This window comes from Anguilla anguilla, chromosome 7 (assembly GCF_013347855.1).
Source record: "Anguilla anguilla isolate fAngAng1 chromosome 7, fAngAng1.pri, whole genome shotgun sequence".
Classification (NCBI taxonomy): Eukaryota; Metazoa; Chordata; class Actinopteri; order Anguilliformes; family Anguillidae; genus Anguilla; species Anguilla anguilla.
Genome location: NC_049207.1, coordinates 40015828 through 40037914, shown reverse-complemented (window position 1 = coordinate 40037914; position 22087 = coordinate 40015828). Strand labels below are relative to the sequence as shown.

Sequence of the window (22087 nt, the reverse complement as noted above, 5' to 3'; positions counted from 1 at the left end):
AGCTACAATAGGTTTCCAGTAGTAAACAAGGTGCATAGAATGTCTCGTGAATTTACAATTTAAACATAATATACATATAGGCTATACCTACGATGGAAGTTTGCTGTTGGACATTGAAAAACTTCTGGAGCTGTGCTGTAAACACAATTTTAAGGAATTTATAAATGACATTTTTCCAGTGGTAACAGTGACAGTGGTCATTAATTCAATGTGAAATTAAGGTTTTGACTGAGAAACAGGCTACAATGAATACAATAAGAATGCAGCATGCTAATTCGCACTGCCCCTCACTGCCCAGTACCACTTTCTTACTGTTGATTGCTACTTCATGATTAATGCTTGTAAGGGATAAAGCTGTTATGTATGTTTCTGGCATAGATGGTGTTAAGCTAGATAACTGTAGCTTTCTGAATTATGATTCAGATCAGATTTTTAGTGTCCCAGTTCCTAGATGGGATTGTAGTTGCTATGCAGCACATGATAGGCATTAATGAATTGTTAGTTGTCACTGTGTTTTTGCATTATATAGGTATTGATAAATAAAGTCAGTTGGTTATTTTTTGCTCTGAAACATAAGTTTAATAAGATGAAGGACAAACTGTTGTAACAAGAGGTGTTTACATGCATTTTACCTCCACGGAAATTCCTCCATCGGAAAATGTCAAAAACATATTTTGTGGTATGCACAGTGCATGAAGGTACAGTGTATGCTGCACAGTTGACCCGTAGAACCATGATTTTAACATAGCTGAGCCAAGTTTTCTGGGTGCTACCGAGGGACCATCAACGTATGTCTGTGTGCTTGTTCTTAGGTTGACAGTCCAGGCAGAGTGCCCTATGCACCTGGAGGACTTCCCCATGGACTCTCACTCCTGCCCCCTGAAGTTTGGCAGCTGTAAGTATCCATGACAGCCACAGTACACACACTCATCAAAACTGAGGCTTTGCACTGTTATATGACTATAAAATACAGTTGGTTAAACACTATATTAATTGGGACAAGATAATACCAAATAATTGGCAGGTGCGTGGGTGGGGGTGGGGTGGTGGGGGAAGGGATTTGGGGGCTTGGAGCCTTGGGTGGGATTGAGGTAGTTATACCCAGGTGTGTTGCTAATTAGTTTTACATGTGAATTAATCTTTATTTGCTTGTCTAGCTGATTGCACTACCAATGACCGTGTAACCGTGATAGCCAGTAATTCGTTTTTTTTTTTTTTTTTTGATAAGCTGTGTCACATGTCACATTAGTATAGTCTTTGTGCCTTTAAGAGCCTTGTAGGTGTATCAGGGTCCTGCTGACTCCCCAAAAGGGGGGGGGGGGGGGGGGGGGGGGAATCATCCGTTCATGACAAGTATTTTATTCTAACGCACCATTTATTCCCCTGAAAAGCCTGGAGCCCCCACATGGCCTGACTTCCTCAGTAAATGGCCTTGCTAATGCAAATGTATTAGTCTCCAAGCTCTCAAGATTAATGGCTTTCTTATGTATTAGCCACACACTTCCCCGCAGACATCCCACTAAAACCTACAAAGAAGAGACACCGAATTGGAAATAAGACCGAAATGTGTCACATTAGTAATTAATGCTTAATTTCTTCTGAATCTGACCGTGCCAATTTCATTTTTCATTTTTCTCAACAAAAAAAAATAATCTGTAGTTGAATGCTGTAAAAAAATGCTAGTTCTGACACTTCCATTTGACCCCTTTGAACCATGAAAGGCTCATTGTACCGAATAATCAAATCATGGATGAATACCAATTGTTAATTTATACACATGCATTTTTGTCCTAGCCTGTCTGTTCAAGTAGCATGTAAAATTTCTTAATATGAATTCAAATGAATACAAAGTACAAATTGTAATACAAACCCTAAATAAGGATTGGTCTATTATAAACAGGCAGTCTTGATTATGTTGTTTCTGTGTTGGAGCTGTGTTTGAGATTGAAATTGGTGTAGTTGGATATCACAATCTAGAGTCAAGAAATCCAATTTATTAATTTTTTTTGTTATCTGTATACCATATATGTAAAGTCTTATGATCCTACATCTATTTTAACTGCCTGTGATGTGTTATTTGGATCAACATTTCAGCACTATATTTGTCTATGTTATGACCTATAGTATGTCTACTGGGTGTGTTTTTATGTGTGTGTGCCACATACACTGCCATCTATGACCCCTGCTATATAATTTCCAAAAATAAGAATTATATAGACTTGTTGAATTTTTACACTGAGTAGGTCACGTTTCAGTTTGTCTTTATCAAAGTAAAACTGTGCAGTGAGCTGACTGATAATATCCTCCCTGGTTTTGTTGTCTTCTGTTATGGCTACTGCGCCAAAACCTTCCATTCCAGGAGAAGCAGATGCCCGATGTCTCTGTCATTGGCAAATTTTAGTCATCGTCTCCTGGTGGCTGTAAAAAGAGCAGCTACCCATAAACACTCGAGTCTGCGTCGGCTCTGGAAGTCACTGCTGCAGTGGTAGCAATGCGATACAGTTAATCTGCAATCAGAGTTTACCTTTACAGAAAGCATTTAATTTCTCTTACATTCCCCAACATCTTCTCACTGTCCCCTGAAAAACCCCTAACTAGTGCCTACCCCCGCACCGTGACTAAACTGGGGGAAAAAAAAAAAACAGATTTGCCCAATGATGTTGAGCTAAGCCAAATTATGTTCCATTGTGTTGCATATTTGGCTCACAATGATTTCTGGTTATTTAGAGACCTTCCACCTCACCATGCTATCTTCAGCACTAGACCAGGATGGAGAAATGTGTCACCTTTGCCACTTACTGGCTTTGACAGAATCTGATTCATTGCACTGGGCCAGTTACATAATATCTCAACAAAAACATGTTTTCATTGTACAAAGTTACTCACGCACCCGAAGCACAGTCTATAAGTCATTAATCAGAACTTCTAGGTCAGAAGATAAAACTATTAATATCAAAATTTGGCCAATTTACGAAAAAACAACATTGACAATCTTAGCTCACACAAATTAAACAAGCTATAGTCCAAAGCAGTGCTACCCAATGTTTCTTAAATTATTTCATGTAACATGGCCCTGTGTTTTTCCATATTACTATCTGAAGATAATGTGATCATTCAAAATTTGAAGCTACTTTGATCAGATATTGTTATTCACAAATGTAGCTGAAAGTCCAGTGGGAAGAATTATTGATTGTGAGACTGGAGCATATGTGATGACAAAATTGCCAGGGAAAAGAAAGAGAAAACACCAAATAACCCAAGTTTGGGGCTTTATTGGGTGAGCATGTGAATGGTAAATGGTAAACGGACTGCATTTATATAGCGCTTTTATCCAAAGCGCTTTACAATTGATGCCTCTCATTCGCCAGAGCAGTTAGGGGTTAGGTGTCTTGCTCAAAGACACTTTGACACGCCCAGGACGGGGTTTGAACCGGCAACCCTCCGACTGCCAGACAATCGGTCTTACCTCCTGAGCTATGTCGCCCTCGAGTCGACGTGAAGTCGTATTCAGATTCTGAATTCTGTGTGTTCACGTTAGGTCAGATAATCATTGGGGTTATATCTGTCGGAATCTCTGAAAAGTGCCAAACCTGCTGTGCTGTATAGGTACAGTATGGGGCATGCCCCACCAAGCAGAAACTTGGCGAAGTACATACCTGCCATCCCAATCCTCTGTTTTATCCAGACTTTCATAGGCATGGTCTCTTCTTTTAGTTGTAATCCTTCTAAAGATTTATACTGCCATATTAAAGGCTTGCAGCAAGGATGTTCAGTCCAGGGTCACAGTGTCTGCAGGGTTTCATTCCAGTCTGCTGGTAACCAAATAATCCATCTCATCTTCGTTGCCATTAGACCGTTTTATCTATCCTCACCAGTTCTTGGGTTCGAAGAGTGCCTGGAAATCTGCAAGGGTAGAATTTTGCGGCCCTGACTTACAGGCACAATCTCCTAAACAGCTCAGAATACCTTATGCATGAGTGTAGTCGTGGTATTTCTGAAGAAGTTCAGCCTGCAGGAGGGAGATGACATTTTTAATAAAGCCAAGCTCTCCCACTAACAAATAAATAGCACAATCATTACCTACACCCAATGATCTATATTTGTCATGTGGTGGGCAGAATCACACACTCTCAGGTGTCAGTAGTGAAGCATAAATGCTACATAACGAGTACCTTAATATTAGGACAGAAAAGAACAAATGTACTGTAATGTCCTCTCAGATGCTAAACAAACATTAACACTTTTGGGGGCGTGTTATGAGAGGTGCGAACAAAACAGTTTGTGAGTAGTCGTGGTGTGTCTGGACAAAAGATCTCTCTTGAGGTGGAAGAGGAGGAGGTGATAACATTAAAAAAGCTCACAAAAATAATCTAGAGAAATGAATATCTGTGGCTCGTACTGTGACGGAGAACGGCGCATGGCTTCCCACTGACTTTGAGTCACTCTTGAATGTGATGCAGGAGGTTCCTTTTGCTTGGATCCCAGAATTATTTCCTATGGTTCATTGGGCAATAAAATGCGTATGAAGTGGAGGGACAGTTTGCATTAATTGTGGGTGTTGATTACAGTGATTAAATAGCACCAGGTATGACTGTGATAAGATTGAACTTTGGCTGGACGTACTAACTAACATCCAATGTGTTATAAGGGTTTTGCACTTGATAAGTGCTACTGGACACTTTCACTTTGACTCATTTTAAAATGACTTTTTCAGATAAAAGTTCCATGTGCCCTTTAAAATAAGAATGAATTCGCTCTATGGAAGGTGTTTTTTTTTTTCTATTGTCTTCCCCACAGAGGAATTACACAATATCTCTGCCCTGCAAACATTTTTATTGAAAATATAATAATAATAATATTACCCATCAGGATACTTTTTATCTGCATTTTTCATTTTTTGTGTCAATGTAGAAAGAACAAAAAGCTAAATCACGACAAGTTAGAAAGGAAGCACGAGCTGAAAATATCTGTCCCTGTGCTTGTGTTGTTTAGTGCTCATATCTCGCCCAGAGAGAAAATGTCATCCTCTTCACCCAAGTGGAAGAAACCCCTTGGCCTCGCCCCCCTTTGCCATCCCACCTTCTCCGTCATGAGGCAGGTGGACGGACTGGAAGGCATCTGAGGGTGCTTTCGTAGAGGGGAGTGGGCGGGGTGGAGGGGGGGACGGTGAAGGGGGGGGGGGTGGGGTCTTTGGGTTGCGGAATTAAAAAAGGGCACGAGCGACGCTGCCGGTTGCCTCGGTTAAACGGAATCCCTCGGGGCGCCGAAAGCAGTCCGGTCCGAAAAAAAACAGAGGAACAGGTGAAAAAGCTGGGGTGAGTGAGAGGCTGGGGGTGGAGCTGTGTCTGAGCACAAGTTTCCCCCCTCCTCCCATTCCCGGGAGGCCTGTTTGGGAATACGCTCACGGATTCGATAAGCCTTCCCCCGGACAGAGCTGAGAGAGGGAAGTTCCTTAACAGCATTTTACCACAGGCTTCAGCCGTGAAGTACCGCCATTAGCATTCCTTTATTTTGTCATCACACATTACGGATATTAAATTATAGCCCATTTCGCAGCCGACAGTATACCGCTACTTTATTATTAGTACATTTCATTATCTTATATGCCGTAGTGCACACTTACTGTAAGGTGAAACCCGTCAAAGCTTGAAAGGGAATTGCATTCTGTTACATCTGGTTACACAGATGCTATTAAAATGTTTTGTTGACTGGGAGTTCTCTTCGCTTCAAGAGCATGATGAAGGTGTATTGGTCTTATAAATCTTTGCTGTGTGAGGGTCATATTTCCAACTCGCAGGATATTGTGAAATGCTGATTTATATGAGGCAGTCCAGTGTTTTATTTATTTATTATTTGACATTTTGAAACATTGCCTGTGTGGGTGTCGGTACGTTTGGGATGCCAAATAGGATTTATTTTTTTTAAACCAAAATAAATGTGCCACTGCACATTTGAATCCAATTTGCACCATATCAGAGGAAAGTGGATCCCAGATCAAATCAGGACCAATATTCAGTCCCTGAGCCAAAAACAGTATATGAAAATGTTTGAAAATCGCTCTGCTGATACTGCCAATCTGCAGATTCTGTCCGACCCCCAATATGATATTGTAAAAATAGGATTTAATCCTTCAGAAATGCTGCACTATGATAATTGTGCCCAGTCTCTAGTGTCACCTGGTCCCAAGTAAAGCGAATAAATCCCTGAATAAAACAGAGTACGTTCAAATTAATGGAACAAGCAAACTTGTGCAAGTAAATAAATAAAAAAATAAATACACCCTTCAATTATGGCTGTGGTTTATTAACAAAATGGCAGTGGACAAAGCTATGATGGTTTCTAGCATATGTTTGGATTAAATGGCATAATAATGCAATAAATAAAAAAATACCATAAGCTACTCATGTCAATTTTTAGGAAGAATTTCTAGAGCAGAAACCACAATGTGATGCTGCCTCTGGCCTGTGATAAATTCATCAGCCACGTCGCGCAGATGCCAGATCTCGGCAATCCTCGCCCCTATAGAAGGTGTTCTATTTACGGCTTTATAATGTGAGCATCACAGAGACTTTGAAAATGGATTGAACTGTTCCAGTGACTAAAGTGATATCTGCATTGACATCTATGAGAAAAACATCGGTAGATAGGGTCGGGAATCGTGGTCGAAAGCGGACATCTTATGACCGTGATGCTCGTGCATTACTTACTCAGATGACTGAGAATGCCAGTGCAGGACGTGATCAGACTGTATCAGCAAGAACAGTCTGTCGACAACTACATAGAGATGGGTATTATAGAAGGGTTGCAGTGCGCTAAATCCCTCATTGCAAAGATGAATGGCTTGATGAGTATGGAAATAATGTTAATTAAAGGAGTAAGTAACGACTTTCAGTTAATTTCATTATGCTACAGTACATTTCAGTGTTAATGCTTGCCACATCTAACTTGTCAACAAAATCCTTGTAAGAAATGTCAGGCAGGTAAATGGCCTACAGATTTATTCATTAAATGGGTACAGTTATTTGGTATACAATTTTTAGATGCTTTGAAGCATTTCATCAAATATTTATTGTGAGAAAGATATATGGTGTTTAAAATGGAATGTGTATATTCCCTGAATGTTGTCATTGTAATGTTAACATCTCACCCCCCCCCCCCCCCCCCCCCATTTTTTTGCTAGACTTTCCTTGTTTCCAATCTTTCCCATTCTATTCCTTGCTGTCTGTAGATGCTTACACAATGGCAGAGGTGACATACTCGTGGACCCACAACGCCTCCAAGTCGGTCGTGGTCGCAGAGGATGGGTCACGGTTAAACCAGTATGATCTGCTTGGACAGACGGTCGGGAAGGAAACCATTAAATCAAGCACAGGTAAGAGGGGTGCAAACACATCTAGAGCAGGAAAGTGCATTGTTAAAAAAGCCATTGAAACAAGTATGATTTGGTAACAGGAGACTGTGTTAGCTTTTTTTTTTTATATTTCTTTTTTTTTTGGGGGGGTCACCATGCTTTAAGTGTCAAGGTTACATCCTCATAGACCCCAGGGCTACACCAGATCTACACCTACAAACCTGGGCTGGTGTGGATACAATGGACAATAACTAATGGACACCCACCTCCAGTATACCTCTCACAGTCAGATGTGGAAGAGTCACTGTTCTCGGATGTCTGGGTCTTCAGCAGGAGACCAAATACACTGTGAAATGTGTAAGGGGGGAAATAACCCTGTAGCCCTGTAGATACAGTCTTCCAAACTTTGACACATTTCGCTCTGGTATAAAATGAACCCTCTGGCTTGAAACGGCTTGTTGGTGGATGTGCGGCCCTGACAGGATTTTCCACTTTGCTGAGTGTGGGAGCGCTCAGATGAACCAGCGCAGACACACACTGGAATACAAAGGTGTAGGAGAGGGGGTTGCAGGGAAGCGTCTCGGTGGATTCTGCCGGAAAATTCCACCGCTCTGGCTGAGGCTGGCTCAGGGGAGCAGCCGTTGGCCCATGCTGCACAGGGGAGGGCCTGCACGCCGGGCACCAGAGCTTTTTTATAATAGAAACCTTTGAATGTGTATAGTTTTAATTGAAAAGACCCCAGAAGAAGCCAGGTGAGGAGATTACTTTTGAATGATTGGGCCATTTTGTTTTGTCTGAGGGCACTGTTGTTTTCGACAAGCTGGTCGAGCTTTACGGTGTTTACTTTGTTGTACCTCTGTCTAGCCAGGATATTGATGTATTCATTTTCTTTTATTGTCTATCAAGAGATAACAGAATTTGACAGTAAATGTCTCGGACTTGGAATGGATATTGTGTTCACAGATCTATAATGCTTGGTAATAAAAAAGTCCTACCCATTGCTCCCAATGCATCCAACATGGAATATTAAAAAAAAAAAAAATAAATAAATAAAGCAAGTAGTTGTCCATGAAATTTGAGTTTTTACCACTATAAGCAATTTTGGGAAGTCCTTTTTTAAACAGAACATAAACTGTATAATATGGGAGTAGAGTACACACTGATTGTTAAAGATTTAAAATTTGATTGAATTCATTGAATGGTAAGTCCATCTGTCACAGTGAGGTTGATAATGTACTCCTACACACATTTTATTTACCATTTTGAGGACGGATCTCAAAAAATAGGTCTCTGAGATGCTTCCTGTTTTTTTTTAATTTATTTACAGCTCATAGTGTCTATCCTTCAGTTATCTTGATTGAACCCAGAAAACCAAGTCAATTATCCATATACCAGACTTGATTATTCTGTAGGTGCATATCAGCGATATCTGATACAACAGCATTTAGTTGGCAGTAACAGCCCCATTGTGTGCAGCTTGCAGTGTTGGACCTTGTCAGCACATGTATTGGATTTCTTGAGACACACCGGGGCTTGAGAAACTGAGGTTGCCAGCTGCTCTGGCCTACACCGTGGTCTGGTGTGTGATACACATGTACCGTAATTAAACTGCCATGCCGCACAGTATGTGGACCGCAAGAGACAGGAGTTCAAGCATTTTGCCAGAGCTCGTGAACAACAGGAAAGCCTCGGGGAGTCTCAAGTCCGAAGGGCAATCACCGAATCAGAAAAGCCTTCTTCCTTAATGTATTCTCCCCTCTCGCATTGATGGAGACAGGGAATCTGTTCCAGCCTGATAGAGCAGTACCTCAGCAATATTAACACTGCAGGAATGAACGGGGGTTGTTTGGACTCTGGATTGTTTGTGGCTTTGAAAGTGAAGTCAAAATACAGTGATTTATATATCTGAAGCCATTATGAGTATGGTTACTTACAGCAGTCTAGCCTTATATAACTGCCTACTGTAATTTTGCATTACATTACATTACAGGCATTTAGCAGACGCTCTTATCCAGAGCGACGTACAACAAGTGCATAGGTTTCATGATGTAGAGGCGCAAAAGAAACACTAGAGTGAAGTAAGGATCGTAGTGCCAGAAGTGACCACATCGATCAGGACTCCAACCCTGTAGAGTAAACTTGTTCAGCAAGCAAGAATCCTACCAAGTACAAACTAGCACTGGAATCACACCTAATCATACAAAAACAATCCTGCCAGATACACTAACAATCAAATTATCCTAATTATTTTGCAGGTATCTCTAAGTTAACAAAAACACCAAAACATGTGCGGGTAAGGAAAACAAATTTGGATGTGCAAGCAATCCTTATGAATGTTTTAGTATAATGGGGAAATGGCAATGGAGATGTGCATCCAATCGTGAATAATGAATACACCGGCAACCTGTATGTGTGCATGTATAATTAAAATGTACAAATAATGAACAGTTTGATCAATACGAATGCTCAACATTACATTACATTACATTACAGGCATTTGGCAGACGCTCTTATCCAGAGCGACGTACAACAAAGTGTATAACCATAACCAGGAACAAGTATGACGAAACCCCTAGAGAGAAGTACCGGTCCAAGTACAGGGAACAACCGCATAGTTCAACTTGGACCCTGATGGTTAAACTGATTAACACTAACAACGAGAACGGCAACAACGCAATCTATGAAAAAATAAAAATAAAAATAAATAAAAATACAAGTAGTCGTTAAGACAGTTGATGCACCTAAGTCAAACACAAAGTTCATCTGGTTTTGCACGTGATGTAGCCTAGTATTACTGTTTAAACATGGATCATCAAGACAAACGATGCATGTGAAAAGTAAATGCTAGTGACTTACTATGCCGAGGACTCTGATAAAAAATATTTCACTAGGCTGTTTGGGGGGATATTAAAATCATCAGAAGCTCCCAACAATAAACTGCAGAATGGTGAGCCAACTTTGCCTGAAATGTAGGGTATATATGATAGCTACAGTAGGAAAGCACCGTCATGACATAAGTGAAGTAACTGAGCCTTGTTGTGCTTATTTGACTTTCCTGGCTTTTTTGGCATTGCCAACTCTTATTATGTATTGATGTCCTTTTCAATGTAAACATCTTTCTTCCGATGCTAAAAGTGCAACTGGTGTGCATGGCCTCAAAGATAAATTCTGATCTGTAAAATCCTGTTTCAGTCAACCTAAAAGGAACTTTGACTGGAGCCACAGGTTATGGAGGAGACTGTATGTATATGTAGACTATATAGGTGCAATGTGCTCCACATTATATTGTGCTATTGGTAATGATCATACTTGTTTTACTCATTAAAATTTAAAGTTGGCCATATGGTATGAAGAGAAATAGCGCTGCTACATCAGACCAAAATATGTCACATGCTAATGGTAACCGGTAAGTCCAAAAGTTTGTTTGTTGCTTATTGCAGAAACACAAACAGTTAACACTTAAACTCTGTCTCTGCCTGAGAAAACAGTCTCGCTGGTATGTTCCACATACTCCTCATTACCTTTGGAGCATGTAGCTTGTTAAATTGAAAATCAGATTGAAACTCAAGTTCAGAAAGCGCACCGCACTGAGGAAGAGACATTAAATTACCCTCCTCCCCCTTGCCAAACACACACACACGCACACACGCACACACGCACACACGCACATACGCACACGCGCACACACACATACATTAGAGAACTTCTCAATCCCCTGTTGTCAGTGCCCCCCCTTCCTCGTCACCCAGAGACTTTCTGATCGTGTGAGGGAGCTACAGTAGTCCCGTCTAATTGGATCGTGCGTGCTTTGCTTTGGGCTTAATCAGAAGAACAGAGTATGTGGGAAAAGAATGTGTCTTTGAAGCCGAGCATATCGCTAGCATCAGGCTTGGTCTTATGTAACATTTTCATCTCAAACGAGGTTAGAGACAGAGTCACCTACGCAACCCAGGAGATGTCGTTTGAGAGCTGTTGTTAATGAGAGCACATCTCCCCAGTCTTCATTAGCAATAAGATGAAATTTGTTATGGTGCACCCAAATGGCTTCCCCTTAGCCCCTTATGAAGGGTAAGAAGTAGTAAAAACCTTACTTAATTAGTCTAGCAAGGTGCTGTTGTTCCTCTGCCATGTGAAACAAAGGGCAATGTTCGTCTGAGATAGTGTATGTTATATGGACTTTGAATGCATAAATACATTTTAAAGCATTCTTCGTGGCATAGTCTTTATGGAATGCCAAGCCCAGAAAAGTTAGCCTTGAATATTTTTATTATACAGGTTAACTGCGCATTGTTAATAAATTAGGTATATGCTAATGTGGTCCCTACTCTGCATGTTACTGACCCATAAAAGACATGCTGACCATGTTTTTATATTTTTATGGACTGGTCATAAAACTGACACGACAATAAAATGTCTTCAATAAGATGACTGTCAGGACTCGGTACACAATAAGGTGCTAATAATTCCAACTTGTTTGCTAGATAAGAATATATTATTTCAGTTGTAGATGTAGCCTATTCCTATTTACTGGCTAATATCTGTCTTTTCTGTATTCTGTATTGTCTGGGGACTTCGGCTCTGTAGCCTTCCTTCAGCTAAGTCTACAAATAGAGCTTCATATAATGTTTCCTAATATTTGTTGTGTATGAAACACAGTGACAGTCCTAATCCTTAAAATTTTGATTTACATAAACTCCCTGTAACCATTTTTTTCTCATTTCATTTGAAGTGCTTATTTCTTACATTTAGAGTTCTTACATGTAAATCCACCTGATGATTTTATTTTAAATTTCTAAACAAGAAAACGGTACATTTACTTTTTGATGTAATATATGCCATTTCTAAATGTGATAGCATGTGACCACAAATGAAAGAATACCTTTGCCACCTCAACATTTTTTGAATGCTAATTATTTAAGTTACTGTGTAGTTGAAAGAAAGAAGAAGAAGATGGAAATAAAACTATCCATGAGCTCAACATATAGATTCTTGAAAAAATTGGTGTTGAAATGTGAAGACATATACCTTTTTTTGTGAAGGACAATAACTAGTACACATCTAAAATATTGAGTTTGCTCAAATTCTTGAATCTAGTTCTATGGGTATAGCGGATATTCTGCTATGCTGGCCTGCAGTGAAAGCCACTTCAAAATGTTTAAACAAAATTGGTGAAATCCATTTGCCAAAACCCTTCTAATGTGGTGCTATTCCGTTCTGGTATGAGTGCGTCCAAATGGGAATCTGACAGTCTTGCCGTCTGGTTTTTGCCTTTCCATACGGTTACCCGCTCAGAGCTCTCCGATGATCTGGGAAGCGAGTCGGCAATTGTCCACATAGATATTGGCGTGTCATTTGAGGCTCGACAGCTGCAGTGTCTTCAGGGTAAACTGTGGAGCAGCTACACCGCAGAATGTGAAATAGGATTGTTCGAGTGACACTTAAGAGTCCTCCTTTCTGTTTGAAGAACTGAAGAGTTTGCTGTGGCTTTCATGGACGCTATATATAGCCCAGTGTCAAGCTTCTTGCTATGGGATGTCATTCTACAAATGTCGCCGACAGCATCAGGATTGACTTATCATATTCATGCCAGCCGTTGTAAAAAAAAAAAAAAGTATATATGTATATATATATATATATATATATATATATATATATATATATATATATATGAAGCACGCAAAACAACAGGGACAGAATGTTTATGTGATTGTGTACGCGCATGTGTGAGTGCAGGGGGGAAGGGTGTCTGTGTGTGTGTGTGTGTGTGTGTGTGTGTCACTAAGGACGGGTGGATAGGGTAGTGGGGGCAGGTGTGGTCAGGGCTGACAGTCACGAAAATTCAATTACAGGGAGATAAGGGCTCTGTGGGGCACACGAAGTGCAGGAGATTTCCAAGAGAGAGGTTTCACATAAGGGTTAATGGGGAGAGAGAGAGAGAGAGAGAGAGAGAGAGAGAGAGAAGAGTACATGGGGAATGAGGGAGATTGCTACCCACAAAAACGGAGAGACATTTCTAAATCCGGTGGGATGAGGCAGAAAATTGTGCGGCTCACCCTGCAGAGGGGGAGTTTCCTCCGCCGGCTGACTGAGTGATGGCACCCAGTGCCGAAAATAAAGAAGCCATCTCCAGCATGGTAGCAGGGGAAGTCCACTATTCGTGTTTCCTTCAGGGAGAGAGTAGTGTAGAGGGCATGGAATGCTGCATATGCAACTACCATGCTTTTTTAAAAATCTGTGACAGATTTTCACAGCAGGATCACATACAAGTCCAATTTCATGTAACATAAAATAGCATAATAGACCTTTTATATATATATTTTTTTTTAATTATTATCATTATTTTTTTTATTTTTTTTGCATGACATGAGTTATATTTGGATAGCAAGCAACGATGGCATGAACCTTGATTATACAGCCAGGATACCATCTGGCTTATTAATATTCAGGCTTTCAGATGGTCATATGGGAACATTTCCTAGCCCTGTGATACCCTCCCCGAAGCTAAAATACAGTTTTTCTCTGCAAGCACCCTGATGAAAATGTCCCAAAACGAGCATGCGCTCAGAACCTTTACCACAATTTCAGTGATGGAAAGCATACATGTTCATGCATTTATATATGAATAAACTGTGCGAATGCTCCATCTGAGACAATATTAAGCGTCTTATATGAACAATACAAAACGTTCATTGCAGGAAATCTTACTTGTAGGATCATATCACTAACTTGCATAATTTGTATACTGTATTATGTACTGTAATGTGGGTACTGTGCAGTGTACTTGACTTCTTGTATTATCGCGTATCTCTGTATTATACATGTTTTGTATTATCTCTTTTTCTTACACTGGGGGGCAAAGACCCCCATGTTCCTTGTTTGCTCTGAACTACCTTATACTGAATACTCAGTCAATCAACTTTTTATGTGAACTAACAGTAGTGCAGCATAGATCTGATGGGTTGGCGCCCATCACATGGAGCACATCAAACCACTTCCAATCATTACTTCATATTCTGGATGCATAAGAAGTTGGCAGCATAATCAAATTGTCACAGAGATGAAGTGTTTCTTTAAAAAGGTCCAGGTCCAGGATGAATTTCTATTCAAAAAGAATGGGGGCAGGGGGTACTATCCTGCATGAGTTATGCATAATAAAGTAACCTTTCAATTTGCATAGAACCACCAATTCAAGGCAGGGGGAAACATTTACATTATAATTCACAACAGAATGGGTCTGCAAAGTTTTCATATTTTAATTTAGAAACACTTTAGTTAAAGATGACTCTGCAGTTATGAATGGACCCCGTGGTCAGAATTTCCAACACTTTACTGATGGACTGGTCCAAGACAGAATGGTAATGGCGGAGTTCAATGATAATGGATTTCTGGTCTGAATCCGAGATAGGACATTATATTTTGTGACCATTAGCAAAGAGCTTATAAATCGCTCATAACATTGCAGATTGAAGCTGTATGTATCTTCTCCACCAATGATAGAGGTGCACACTGGGCAGACATGATGCCCTGTGTCACTTGGCTTTTCATTCCGCTTCTGCCTTCTCTCTCCAGGGGAATACACGGTCATGACGGCCCAGTTTCACTTGAAACGCAAGATTGGCTACTTTGTGATCCAAACCTACCTGCCTTGCATCATGACGGTCATCTTGTCCCAGGTGTCCTTCTGGCTGAATAGGGAGTCGGTCCCAGCCAGGACTGTCTTTGGTGAGTAAAGATCATCCCACACTAGTCCGTATCAACACATGTTCTGTCAATAAAAAAATGTTCCTTGTCTCTGAAAGGTTATATATAGTTATTTGAAAAACATGTGCAACTAGCAAGTTTTTATTGTAAGTTCACTTTAAAAAGCCAAGCATGGTAGCATGCTAGCAGAAATAGAGTAAAAAGACTAATTATTGTACTAGAAATTATTAGCAGTTGTTGTTATTCCGCTAGTACTACTAGATATTTTGGTGGTTTAGTTATTATTATAAAATAATAACTGTGCAGTCAAGATCATGCTTTCAAAATGCTTATATTATGACCAAAGACTATAAGTTTACTTACACATTGATTTTAAGTGTTTCATACATGTATGTACTGAATTAGATTTTTTTTCCTAAAAACTATACAATGCTCGACATTTCCGCCTGGCGGAGGATTTGGTATTGGTGGTTTTGAGACCAAATTTGTGACGCCGCAAATGTTTCTAATTTGCATTGACCAATGTGCGGTGGCCAAAACACTCACCCAGTATGAATATTTATGTAGTGTGCGCTCCCAAGTTCAAAGCCGGTTGAACGGACCGGTTCTGGTAAGCATCCGTTCGGGCTAGATGACGTTCTATTAATCGAATCAAGCCTACAAACGATAACGTTACCGTTAACCTCATCTCCCCATTTTACTTGCTGTCTGGCTATTTACTTGCTGTCTGGCTATCGATAATTTTGCTAATGTAGCACTGAGTTGTACTTATCTTGTGTAAATATAGCTAACGTTAGCTGGCAAGCGTAACGTTACTTTATTCTCCAGACTGTTATAACGTTACTGCTGCAAAAAACAATTGTAGCTAACGTAGATTATCCTATAACGTTAGGGTCCTATTTTGTAGGCTGTAAGCGATGGGCTCATACATATACGGCTCAATATTTCTAATGCTGTTATTGCTGTACTCATTGTACATTATTACGGTCGTATGATAACTAGCTAATGTTAGCTAACAACTGATGCTACGTGGAGTGAGCGCTGATCCAGGTCAGTGGGAGTGAGCGGCCCGGGCTGTCAATCAAAAGTGAATGCATTAATAATTCGGACAGAACTGACCAGTCTTGAGTCTGCTATATTAAGAAATTCAGGTTTTACATCAAAGCAGGTTTTTTTTATCTTTTGAATGTCTAATAAGTAGAAAAATGCATATATATTGTAACTAAAGGAACAATTTAAATGTAAGAAAAGGGAGGCTGCACAGGGACTTTAACTAATATTGCTACGGGTTGAATTTGCATTGATGTTACTCACCTTGCCAGAGATTGTGTCTGTTTGAACCATTGCAGGAGAGACAGTCTATATCTATGTCGTATGCAAAAGTTTGGGCACTTTGTCAATTCATACTTAGTAACACCTCTTTTGGCAGAAATCATAACTTCCAAGCAATAATTGTAGCCAGAGAACAGTCTTTATATTCTTTCTTTAGGAAATCACTCATGCCGTCCTTGTAGAACCCTTCTAGGTCAGAAATATTATTCGATCTGTTCACACGCACTACGTTTGAGCTCTTCCCACAGATTTTCAATAATATTCAAGTCTGGGAACTGCAAAGGGGGCCATTCTAAAACCTTAATCTTTCAGTCATTTAAGTAGTTCATGGTTGGTTTGGGGGTATGTTTTGGATCATTGTCTTGTTGAAATATCCAAATTCATTTCAGCTTCGGTTTCTTTACTGATTCTGGGACATTAACATCTGGCATTTGCTGAAATATATTTGAATCCATTCTTCCTTCCACAAAATAATCCTGTGCCACTGGCTACCACACAAGCCCAAAGCATAATAAATCCACCCTCAATTTTTGTCAAGGTGTTCTTTTCTTCAAATGACTCCCCTGTTTTTCTACAAATGTATCTTTGGTGGCCAAAGAGTTGCATTTTTGTTTAATCAGTCCACAACACTGTGTTCCAAAGAATCTGGCTTATCTATGTGTTGTGTACCCTACAATGTTTTTTGTGAAAAGATCACTGGGAAGGTTTCTTTCTGACAACTCTTCCATGTAGATCACTTTTATGTAAGCAATGCTTCACAGTAGACCAGTGCATTACTAGTTAGGTGTCAGCTAAACAGCAAGTCCTTTGCTGTGATGTGTGAGTTTCATGTTATATACCCTGATCAGTCTGAGCAGTTCTAGCACCAATTGTTCTAGGTTTTCCAGATCTTGCATTGACTTAACGATTCCACTTAAATTCCACTTATGTTTCTGACAGTGTAAATTCCAAGCTGGAAACTTTTAGACATCTTCTGATAGCATTTCCCTTTTTATTTCAAGTCATCAATCAGCTGCTTAGAGTAGCTGGCTGTACTGAGCAAGCACATCCTGACGGGTTGGAGTATTGAGCTCTGGAACTGTCATCACCTGGCTTTATTTATAGCCTAACAAGTCAATCAAGTTTTGAGACCTTAAAGAAATACTAATGGATTCAACTGGTATAGTGCCTATACTTCTACACACGCTGCATTTACCATTTTATTTTTTCAAACTGTTATATTTAGGAAATTAATACCAATTGTGCATTGACATTTGCAGAAATACAGTGTGTCATATTTGTTTGTACCCTGCAGAGCTCGTGTTAGCATATTTTTACTTTGAGATTCAACAAAACACACACACACATAAACACACTCGTGCACGCACACACACCATTAAAATTAATTACCGTCAGGCTGTTAATGAAGTCCATATTTCCATACTCACTGCTAACAATCAAGATGCCAAACTCTGACAGCTCATCATCTGTCTAACTTTCTGACCCATTTCCATGATTCACTCTGACAGTTGACAACATCATGAGTAATTCATGACAAGTTAGCCAGCACTTCACCCAGTGGAAAAAACACATTTGCGTCAAAATGATGAAATTCTTATGATGATGAAAATCTGTCATTTGTTTCATCCTGAGACAAACAAATATGGCAAATGACATTCATTAATTTTTTTTTTTTTAAACTTCAAATGATCCTCTCAATAATGTGAATTGAGAATTTTCTGCTGCCGCATTATCTGCTGGTTTCTGGCGTGTTTAAACATGAGTAATTAATTAGGTCTTTGATTGGCTACAGAATCAACACACCTTATTCTCAAGGCTTTAATTGGCTGCTGATTGAAAAAAAACACTATACCTGAGGCACTGAACCCCTCCAGCACTGGAGTTTGACACCCCTGCTTTACTGTAAGTTGTTCTGGGTGGGAGTAAACTTTCTATGTATTTTTCTACTTATACATTCTATTTATTTTTCAATGGGACTGTCCATACTGGCTTAACTTGGTCAGCAGGAATAGTTATCATGACCCATATGTCCCGTGTCCCTTTTCCCTTGTGTGTAGTCAGAAGAAATGGAGGTAGAGCAGAGACTCTTTGGCCTCTTTCAGTCTCGCAAAGCTTTAGAGGCTTCCAGGATTGTGTATGGCATCAGCCTCAGCCTTAGCAACATGCATGCACAGCTGAGGTTGATTGTTTTCCTCATCAATACAACCACTGTGGACCTACGGTATGCACTGCTCAACCATAAATTTCCCTTACTCAACCATAAAGCAGACTTGATGTCTGCCTTGGCACATAGGAACCTTTTGTTCTGCTAGGAAGACCTCAGTTGCCCTCTTAATGAAGAAAGAGAAAGGTTAGCCTGCTCTGAGAGCAAATAGCCACACAGCTCTCGGCTGACTTAGCATGTTATTGCTTTTTCCTCCGGGATTTGAAGCATGAGGCAACCCTGCCTGTGAATCATAGTAAAGTATTGCTCAAAGGTACGCATGCTGTCCTTAAGGGACCCTGGCATTTCACGCATGCGGTATGCCCCCTCATGTTCTACAGGGCTGTTTTTCTGGAGGTGTATCCTTGGCACGGCTCACCACCTACACCACCCGTAGGTTGTGTGTGCGCGCGTGTGTGTGGGTGCGTTCATTCACGCGTAAATATCGTGTCAGAGACAACATGACACGGTATCAAAGTTATATTCCTTATTGACACATGAAAGGGAATTCTCCATAGATCAGTCGTTTAGGAATAGCGAGACTCTGCCTGATGTCATTTTTCATCTCATTTATAATTCATTTTCCTAATACTGGAATTGCAGTCAAGGCCAATTACACTTGTGAGGCAAATGCATTGGCTCCACACTGAGTCTGTTTACTCGGCACGAGGGGGGTGACGTGAGCTAAATGGTCTGTTGCTCTGGGAGTTATTATGTGCACTGCGACATCATTTCCTGACGCGGAGAGACAAAGATGAGCTCTAGCCTGAAGTGGCCGCGTTGTCTCAGAGCTGTCACCGCAGCACAACATTCCTTAAGTGACGTGGATGAAAACAGGCCAGGGCTTCCGTCTTGAAGTCAAGCAGAAACTGTGAGAAACAAAAGCTATTATCCATTAGTGATACTGATGATTGTTTGCACCTGGTACTGATTGAGTATGTGTGTTGCAATTTAGCTTAGCAGCCACAATCTGCTTGTGTAACCTAATGAAGGCACATCTGCAGAAACGCATTGCTAAGCCTCTTTGCGCCCACCCCCCTGCACCCACCCCACTGAGTTTACTTCTACAACCCATAGCCAAGAGGACCTTTTTTAATACTTTTGAACCATACTGTTTTATTCCTTTATTTTACAGCACTGCAGCACCTTTTATTTCCTTTTTGTCATCTCCTCCTCAATTCATGTTCCAACACCCTGATTGTCATGTTTATCCTCATGAGCAGCCCTTAGCAATTTGCAGTGTCAACCCTTTTTTTCCCTCAGTGTTCCCACTTATTTCTGGCCTTCTATGGCATGTAGGAAGACTCCCCCTCTTTGCCACTCTTGGATGTGTGAATAAGGAGACTTGGCCACTATTCTTATGTTTTAATTTCTGTCTTAAGATTGGATCTAGGGTTGGCAGCCCCTGCATGTGAACTGGACAAACAGAAAGTCATCAGTACAATGTATAAAATTGTATTCAAATGCCCATACTACATACGTTTAGAAAGAAATGTCAATGGAAAGTGCAGTAAAACGGAGATTGATGAGACTGAATAATTAGCAGGGATAATGAGACAGTGGGCCGACAAGAGATGACGGGGAGTGAGGCAAAGGGAATGAGCTAGAGAACTGGGGAGAGGGATAAAAAATGAGGAAGAGAGGAATGGAGAGGAGCAGGAGAAGGAAAGGCGGGAGAGAATCAGCATGACTGATTGAGAGAAGAGTGAGAGAAAATCACAGGAGGAAAGGAACGAATGAGAGAGGTAGCAGGAATGAGGGCGAGAGAAGCGGCTCTTTAAGGAGTAAGAAGACAACCAAAGCTTCGCTCCGCTCTTATTAACAGGGGTGATGCGGTGTTCACCCTGACCAGGAGACCTGGAGATCAAACAATCAGACACAGGTCCTTGTGTGCATGTATACCATTAACTGGCCTGTCTGGCTGAACCCAGTTATCCCTACATAACACCCCTCCCCCACCCCACCCAACACCACTGATCAAACTGCTGATCATGCCCCTGTGCTGTCATCATTCCATCTCTTATCTGTCCATAGAAGTTTGCCCTCTTCAGTTTGGTTCTGGTACTACAATCCCTAGCATGCCAGCACCGCTCCAAATAGGAGCTTGTGTGACTTCTGAGTAAAAACCATGGGGTGCCCCGTGGCCTTGCAGTGTGGTAATTAAGCGTGTGCTTGTGGCAAATGAGTAGCTGAGTAATGCTTTTGGTGCCAACAGGCACTGAGAATGTAGGAAATGTTGCACTATGGGTCTTGGATGTATTGCATTGTGAGCAGATCTGGCTCCAGTCCCCACAAACAAGTCCCCCCTTGGTTAAAGGACCACTGGCACACAAGTGTGTAATTATAGCCTTTGGTAAACTGTATTTCTGTGCAAATATGAAAAGTCACTGTTAAAAAAAAAAATCTGATGTATCAAGCTTGCCTCAAACCACAGTGCTAAATTTATAACTGCAACAAGAAGAATTACAACAAAAAACTCAATCAAATTTTCTCCCTGGGGTCTGTTTTCTTGTGACCCCATTCCCCCTGTGCCTTGTAGGTTGTGGGGAAAATGTTTGAGTGAAATAATCAGCCTGAGAGGGACCAACCTGCAACATGTATCCGCCTAACCTTAAGTGCACTCTACGGAGCGGAGGGGAATTAAGTTGTCCTCAAAACTAAAGATGAGTCTGTCTCGGCGCTTCCCCTGGAGGAACGTCCACAGGTGGAGCCCATCATTAGAGCCCCTGAGCTTGTTACAGGACACACGGGTAGGGGAGGGATATTGCCACCTGGATGATTAATTCACGAAAGGCCAGACTGATCCAGCTCTATGCCCGCAGCCATTATTGTTCTCGGGCCTGGATTTTAAAGCTTAATGTAAAAAGGTCAGCGCACAATATAGGATCAGACTCAAATCCACAGGTTTTTCACTTTATGAAATAAATATATGAAAATGACTTTGACTTGGACAAAGTGGTTTATTGCACATAAACCTACACTGGGTGACCTCATCCTAAATGTATACTCTGCATGTTGAAAAATAGTGTATTTGGGAACAGTGGTATATGGGTGCACCTGTAAAGACCACATTTGGAAATGACATTTTGTTTTCGGATTGTCCATCCGCCAGTCCGTCCAGATTCCCGTGAATGCGATATCTCAGGATTGCCTTGAGGGAATTTCTTCAAATTTGGCACAAACGCCCACTTGGACTCAAGGATGAACTGATTAGATTTTGGTGGTCAAAGGCCAAGGTCAATGTGACCTCATGTCCGTCCCATTCTCTCGTGAACGCGATGTCTCAGGAACGCCTTGAGGGAATTTCTTCAAATTTGGCACTAGTTTTGAAGGAACTGTTTATAAGCAGGTTCATTTTTCAAGATTTTTTTGTATTTAAAGTGTTATATTCCTTACCAATCATTCCAATTTTTGTTGTTTTATTAGTACAAGTATCTAATACAGATATGTTTCATACATGCATAACTGTCTACTTTCTTTCCACTTAATATTGCGTAATG

At 40.7% G+C, this 22087-nt stretch overlaps 1 protein-coding gene across 2 annotated transcripts in view; it reads left to right on the top strand.

The window, feature by feature from the left end:
- Positions 1–22087, top strand: part of LOC118232055 (gamma-aminobutyric acid receptor subunit alpha-2-like) — an 83281-nt gene that overhangs the window by 35018 nt on the left and 26176 nt on the right. For both annotated transcript variants that reach the window (XM_035426602.1, XM_035426603.1), the window contains exons 6-8: positions 813–895; positions 7229–7372; positions 14921–15073. In XM_035426602.1, the coding sequence (XP_035282493.1) occupies positions 813–895; positions 7229–7372; positions 14921–15073 (380 nt within the window). The remainder of the gene's footprint in view (positions 1–812; positions 896–7228; positions 7373–14920; positions 15074–22087) is intronic.